The sequence below is a fragment of the Belonocnema kinseyi genome, chromosome 10, assembly GCF_010883055.1.
Source record: "Belonocnema kinseyi isolate 2016_QV_RU_SX_M_011 chromosome 10, B_treatae_v1, whole genome shotgun sequence".
Lineage (NCBI taxonomy): Eukaryota > Metazoa > Arthropoda > Insecta > Hymenoptera > Cynipidae > Belonocnema > Belonocnema kinseyi.
In genome coordinates, this window is record NC_046666.1 from 76,047,664 (window position 1) to 76,055,552 (window position 7,889).

The 7,889-nt window shown below is 31.5% G+C and overlaps 1 protein-coding gene across 1 annotated transcript in view; it reads left to right on the forward strand.

Annotated features, from left to right (window-relative positions):
• Positions 1-7,889, forward strand: part of LOC117181210 — a 64,816-nt gene that overhangs the window by 11,862 nt on the left and 45,065 nt on the right. Inside the window, exons 4-8 of the mRNA XM_033373774.1 lie at positions 1,167-1,283; positions 1,791-1,871; positions 1,987-2,188; positions 2,270-2,375; positions 2,540-2,634. Of these exons, the coding sequence (XP_033229665.1) occupies positions 1,167-1,283; positions 1,791-1,871; positions 1,987-2,188; positions 2,270-2,375; positions 2,540-2,634 (601 nt within the window). The remainder of the gene's footprint in view (positions 1-1,166; positions 1,284-1,790; positions 1,872-1,986; positions 2,189-2,269; positions 2,376-2,539; positions 2,635-7,889) is intronic.

Here is a 7,889-nt window from a genome sequence, read left to right on the forward strand (position 1 = left end):
AGCCAAACAAATCCTTAAGTACAATTTTTTTGGAGGAGTTTGAGGTCATTCTTGAAGTAATTTTCAAGGAGGAATCCAGTCGTGACATTAGTTTTGACCGTGATTAAGACCTACATGGTTATTTCAAGGTCATCTTGTGTTTTTTCAATTTAATGGCCCATTTTTGACATTGGCAATCGAAACAGCGAACAATTTTACGTTAAAAAGTGTAGTCAGGTCCTAGGTAAGGTGTGGCTTTAAAGGAAGTATCAAGGTCATTCAAACTGCAATATGGCCCAAACATTTTTTTACAAGCTAGCTTGTGAAAATCATCCTCTTACCCTACTTACTTACTTAAACAATGTACATTAAACAGTGACCACCGAGTGACTTTGACCATGACCACCAAGGTCACATTAAGGTCACTCTTCGTTGTAAAATTTTCTCTTCTTTCGATTTCCGATGTCAATCAGAGTCGTTTTAATTAAAACAACAAAGAGTGAACTTGATATGACCTTGATGATCATGGTCAAGGTCACTCGATGGTCACTATTTAATGTAAATTGTTTAAGTAAGTAAGTAGGGTATGATTATGATTTTCACAAGCTAGCTTGCGAATAAATGTTCAGACCATATTGAAGTTTGAATGGCCTTGACACGTCCATCAAAGCCACACCCTACCTATGACATTAATACACTTTTTAACCTAAAACTTTCCGCTCCTTCGATTGCCAATGTCAAAATTGGACCATTCCATTTAGAACAAAGGTGACCTTGAAATAACCATAAAGGATATGGTCAAGGTCAAATCTAAGGTCACCACTAGATTCATCGTTGAAAGTTACTTCAAGAATGACCTCAACCTTCTCCAAAAAAATCGTAGCTAAGAATTCATTTGGCTGCCCCCGGACTTTTTGGACACCCTGTATGTGTAATATGTAATACATAATGTAATGTATGTATTTGATAGTGGCAATATTTGACAAATTTATATTTTTGATGTCCCTTTAACATGTAGTACAATAAATACTTAAATTAAAATCAGGTACAAACCTCAAATTTAGGAAATCAAATTAAGAAAAATGTACTGCTTGAATTCAACACCAAAGAGTATATATTTTTGCTGAAAAATGTAATTTGTGAGACAATAATATAAAAAAGTTTCAGTCGATGATTAATTTTTCCAGACAATTGGTAATCATGAATTTGATGATGGTATAGCTGGTCTCGTGCCGTTTTTGCAAAGAATGAAGGCCCCTGTTGTAGTATCAAACATAGACGTCACCAATGAACCAACGATGAAGGTAATATCAATTTAGTTCTCTTTTTCTATTTCATGTAAGAGGGTCGGTAGCGGGTAGAGGCATAGGGTCGCAGATATAAAGTACAGGTGTCAAAGATCAAGGCTAATGTGCTGAAAGTCAGAGATCGAGGATTAGAGGTTAGCGAGCAAAGCTCGGAGGTAAAGCCGAGGAACCGTAGGCCAGGGGTCAAAGGTTTATAGGTCAAAGTTCAAGTGTAACGGATCAAGACCAGTTCAAAGGCTAGAAGAAATGGTTAGATGTCCAGAAGTACAAAGCGAGATATCTAGTTTAGAGTTCAAAGAACAAAGGTGAAGGGACAATCAAGAGGGGGTCGTAGGTGATTGGTGAAATGCCAGAGGTCAAATGTCATGTTCAGACCATAATAGGTTTTAGGCGTAGCCTGTACGAAACTATAAAAATAATTAATTCTTACAAGGATAGAGTTTTTTTATTTAGGTATACATTACTTACGCGACTATTAAATTTGTCTTATAAATATTTTCTCAGGGTCTGTACCAAAACAGCACGATTATTGAAAGAGACGGTAAAAAAATTGGAGTGATCGGTGTTATTCTCTCTACAACAAATGTAAGTTGTAATAATAAAAATAGAATTGACTAGAATAATGTAAAGTAAGTTAATTAAACCAATAGTTTAATAAAAATTAGTTATATTGAATAGGTTCATAAATTGTTTTGATTAGATTATTGCCAACACAGAACAATTAGTATTTTACGATGAAGTAAAATCAGTTAATGCTGAAGCTGAAAAACTGAAATCTGAAGGAGTGGAAATTATCATAGTTCTTAGTCATTGTGGATTAGATGTCGATAGAATAATGGCTGAAAAATGTCCTAATATTGATATAATTGTTGGAGGACACTCTCACACATTCCTTTACTCTGGTGTGTTTTTAATTTATTTGCTCATTTATTATGATGCACTTCTAATTAGAAATATTTATTAAACATGATCGATTTTACAAGGTAATCCACCATTCAGTGACGTTCCCGAGGATGATTATCCTATACACGTAAAACAAGAAGATCTTAGCAGAACAGTACTTATTGTTCAAGCAGCTGCTTTTACAAGGTTCGAACATATTATGTAATAATGCTTTGGTTGAGTTGTTGAAAAGATACTTTCCTTCTATATATTGTATTCTAAATGAGCTTGAATATTCAATGCATAAATTATATTGTAATTTCTGTTATATACTTAAGTTTTTTATAGTTTTATTGAATTACTTTATTTAGATATATAGGAAATTTGACGGTCTGGTTTGACCCTCGAGGTGAAATACTGGATTGGGAAGGTGACCCAATTCTTTTGGATCATTCGATCGAAGAGGGTAATTATACCAAAATTAAGCTTATTTAAGGTTTAGTTACAAAAAAAACACGAATAAAATCCTGGTCAAACTGTGCAAGATATAAAAGAATAAAAAGACAAAAAATGTTTATATCAGAAAGATCGATAAATTTGTCGTTAAACTTCTCTTGATTCGAAATTTTTTTTCAAACTACGGAAACTACATTTGGGTTGTAATAAAAATGATACATTTATTGTAATGATACATTTTCCAGTCTAGCTGCAAATAAAGATTGATTCCCATTAAGGAACAAATATTATAGTATATATAATAGCATAATAATATAATAATAAGTATATATTATAGAGTTGAACATAATATAGAAAAAGTACGCATTTGGGGCAAATTTTAATTGAGCGCGAAGGACGAGGTACGTTGTAAAAGTGTGTTCAAAACCCGAAGGAGCTTGAATAAAGGAGAATTCACAATAACAATTTTTAATTAGTTAAACAAATGGAATTTATTAAAATAATTTTTTGTTTTAAGAATTCTTTTTTTTTATTAAAAATTATTACTATTTCTTTAGTCGAATATTTATCAAAATTGCATAATTTATTTTTAATTGCTTAAAGCTAATCTATCTTTATAAAATTTTTATTTTCAAAATTTTTATATTTTAATCAAAATTAATGCTGTTGCTATGTCGGAATTTTTATCAATATTGGCCAATGAATTGTTAATTATGTAAACAAATCCCATTTATTTAAATAAGTTTTTTTTTCTAAAAAATCGTCATATGGACAGTTTATTATTGTTAATAAAATACTAAAAATATATTTTCTAATTATATAAAAAATAAATATTTATTTTTAACAACCTTTAATTTATAATAAACAATAATTTATGGGCAAAAATTGTAAATTTGTCTGGATTGTTTCAACAGCTACTTTTTAATTTTCAAAAGGAATATATAATATCCGAATATGTTTTGAAACGTATACGAAGAATGTTTGTCCTAAGAGATATCTTCGACACTTTCGAGTACGCATGCGGGCTTAGAAATAATTATTTAAAAAAATACCATTTTCTGACAAATGGAATTTGTTCAAACAATTAAAAATGCATCAAACAATGTTGCTAAATATTCCACTAAAGAAATGTTAATAATTCTAAATGATAAGAATTGGAAAAAATTATTTAAACTAATTTTTTTGTTTAAATAATTAAAAATGAATGAACCAATGTTAATAAATATTCCAGTAGACCAATAGTTAGGGAATTTCTTTTTTTGAATTCGGAATGAAATGGGGGGATCGTTGTCCTCTAGTATGCATAAAAAATACGATGCATTTTTGTACTACCTTATTGCTCAAACTTGCGAGCCGCGCATGATGATGTGTTCGCGCAGCGGGCAAATTTCTTAACATATTTTCATCAAAATTCTGGGAAATTGTAGCTTTGTTTACAGAAATTCTTTAATTTTAAATTTTAAAATAAGATCTAAGTGTTCAAAAACGGTGCACTGTCCTGGAACTTTTAAAAATGATGAAAATAGTTTTAAAATATTGAGTTTATTTAAGATTCTACATTGCAGAGCATAAAGCGTCTAAAACTCAATTCTTTACAAATATTACAACCTAATTTGTAGCTCTAATAATTTTAAGTTTATGGAGTTTCGAAGAAAAACACTTTTTATGGAAGATTTAGCTTTTTAAAATATCTTGTTTTCCTTGCTTCATACACAAAACTGTAAATGGAAATATTTTTTTTACTCAAAACTGACGTCTGGAGATCATATCTCGTAAAATATCAGAGATAAAACGTTCTATTTTTAAATTTTCCGCTCATTCTGAGCCCGCGAGACGAGTTTGACTAGTAGGTAAGGGAGGAGATAACGCGTTGCTACGGGCCGCATTAATTCGAACGAAAATTTAAAAACTGAAATTACTCCGGTATTAATGGTAGTTTTGAGATGATTTTTGGATAGAAATTTTCGTCCGTCTTTGTCGCTTCTGATGAATCTAGAATCATAGCCCATTCCATATAAATTCAATTCAAAAAATGAGCACGAAATTTTCACAACTTCGAGCTCAAAAACGTCGCTATAAATTTTCGAATTGTCCAAAACTACCAATACTTATCAAGTGCATGTACATTCATCTATACTATATCCAAAATTCAGCTCGATGTGATTTGATTTGTAGAAATGACGAGCATAAATATGTCAACGCTCGAACAAGGTCGCGCTGATTTTGCAGTTCCGTCAAATGCGCGCAACGCGTCGCGATGGAATTTCATGTAAAACGTATACTTTTTTTTTACATGTCATTTATTACTTCTTCACAGCTTTTTTATACATGTTAACAATTAACTGCGAAGAAGTATCAATATAGGAACATGTTTTATATGCAACACAGCAATACATTTGAAGAAATTAATTTGAATACTGTTAAAAAAAACTTCTGAAAGCACATTTTTGAAATACATCACTTTACATCTGTCAACTACATACATCGTTTGCAACCATACTTATTTTACAGAATCCGAGGTTTTGGAAGTCTCTTTTTTCTTACGTCTAATAGTTATTTCACTTAAATAATTTTCGAAATATTGTTTGCCTTTCTCGCTCAAAAACTTCAACAGTGCCTTCAGGTCTTTGATTTTTTCAGAAGATAATCCCCAAATTTCAGGCCCTGAAACCTCAATCAACTCGTCGAATGTTATTAACTTTTCAATGTAGAATTTTTTTTGGTTCAGCGTAATAGTCTTCATAAACGTCAACCCACCCATACCCACCCATTTGGGAAATAGACTAGCTTTACAGCTTTGCTAATCAACATTCCATGGATTCGCATTTGTTTTATCCTTGACAAAGAAATGACTATCGGCGCGACTTTGGCCGAGTGTTGGCATATTTATGCGTTTTTGAGCGTGAAAGGCAAGCATATTTATGCTCGTAATTTCTACCCGGTAAGAAGGCAGCCTGACATTAAGAAGTATTAGAAAATTTGAATCCCTAAGAATGCCGTTTCTGTCCTTAGTTTTTTAATTCTCATAAGGCGGCGAAAATTATAAGATTTCAATCCCTTTTAAAGCCGATCGGATCTGTCAAACGTAAACTTGAATACATTCAAAACACAATTTTCGTTTGAAGCATTAGAACGCAATCTAAAAACATGAAATTTACCAAATTTAGTAGGATTGTATGTAAGAATACATTTGTTTATCGTCAAATGTTCGCTTTGTTCAAATATTATCAATTGAAAAAATATAAAATCATGATAAAAAATTGAAAAAATTATTTTTTACCGGAAACTTCTGTGTGGAAATTGATCCTGACATCGTAAAATGACCGACGCTATGTTTTAAAAAGCTTTTTTCCTGATCATTATTCGAAAAACAGTAAATAAATGTAGCAAAATTTCCTAAATTAAAAAGGATTAAAACTGGTCTAATTCTTGGTTGCTTTGTGGCGTTCAGCAAAATATTCTGAGCCCTAGGTACAGAAAGGGTTTCAATTTGAGAGCTAACTTCAACTGCCTTGGATATTCAAAACGGGAGGACAAAAACGGGATCCAGAAGTATTCAATATTTCTCACGTTACCACTGAATGAATTAAATCTCTCAATACTTTTTCATGCATGCCTTTTCACCGGCTACAAATCAAATCAGATCGAGCTGAATTTTGAATATAGTATAGATTAATGTACATGCACGTGATAAGTATTGGTTGTTTTGGACAATTCGAAAATTTATAGCGACGTTTTTGAGCTTAAGTTGTGAAAACTTCGTGCTCAGTTTGGGAATCTAATTTATACGGAATGAGCTATGATTCTATATTTATCAGAAGCGGCAAAGACTGGCGAAAATTTCTATCCAAAAATCATCTCGATACGACCATTAATACCGGAGTTATCGCGATTGTAAAATTTTGTGTCAAATTAATGAGGCCCGTAGCAACGCGTTATCCCCTGCCTTACCTACTAGGGATACACGTCTCGCGCGCTCAGGACGTTATAGGCCTGAAGTTCGAGACGTCTGACATAGACGGTTTCACACTAATTTTTTATTTTTTTTTATTTATTTAAAAAAATTTTTTTTCCATAGAAATGTAGGGAAAAGTTAAAAAAACACAGTCTCACTTTCGGTTTTTCCAATATTTTCTTTAAAAAGAAATGAGAGAAAAATCAGATTTTTTCCTACAAACGTTAATTTTCTATTTAAAAAAATATATTTTACTCCTTTTTCAAATACTAATATCGATACACCGCATTCACGAGGTGTGAAGACAAAGTTAAAAATTAATGTTCTATTATCAAAAAAGTGTCCAATTTGACAAAACGGGCCTCACCAGTCGTGCCAATGCCCATATACGGTCCATTTTGACATTGAATTAATCAAATGTGACATTTTTTAATATCATATTTTTAAAGATATTTTCGAAAGCTACTGTCTAAACAAATAAAAAGAAAAAAGAAAATCAAAAATCGTATGTCCGGGCGTGGGTCAAATCTGATCAAACGTTGTCCTGAAATCATGACAATGGAAACATACGGACCATTTTAGAATAGTAACATTTTATAATTTCTATTGTAAAATGGACCGTATATGTGCATTGACATGATTTCACGGCAACGTTTAATCAGATTTCATCCACGTACGGACATACGAATTTTGATTTTCCTTTTTATTTTAATTTTTTTTAGACTGTAGCTTTGAAAATCTCATATTTAAAAATGTCACATTTTATAATTTCTATTGTAAAATGGACCGTATATGTGCATTGACATGACTTCAGGGCAACGTTTAATCAGATTTCACCCACTTCCGGACATACGATTTTTGATTTTCTTTTTTATTTTAATTTGTTTAGACTGTAGCTTTGAAAATCTCATATATAAAAATGTCACATTTTATAATTTCTATTGTAAAATGGACCGTATATGTGCATTGACATGATTTCAGGGCAACGTTTAATCAGATTTCACCCACGTCCGGACATACGATTTTTGATTTTCTTTTCTATTCTAATTTGTTTAGACTGTAGCTTTGAAAATCTCATATATAAAAATGTCACATTTTATAATTTCTATTGTAAAATGGACCGTATATGTGCATTGACGTGATTTCAGGGCAATGTTTAATCAGATTTCACCCACGTCCGGAAATACGATTTTTGATTTTCTTTTCTATTTTAATTTGTTTAGACTGTAGCTTTGAAAATCTCATATTTAAAAATGTCACATTTTATAATTTCTATTGTAAAATGGACCGTATATGTGCATTGACATGAT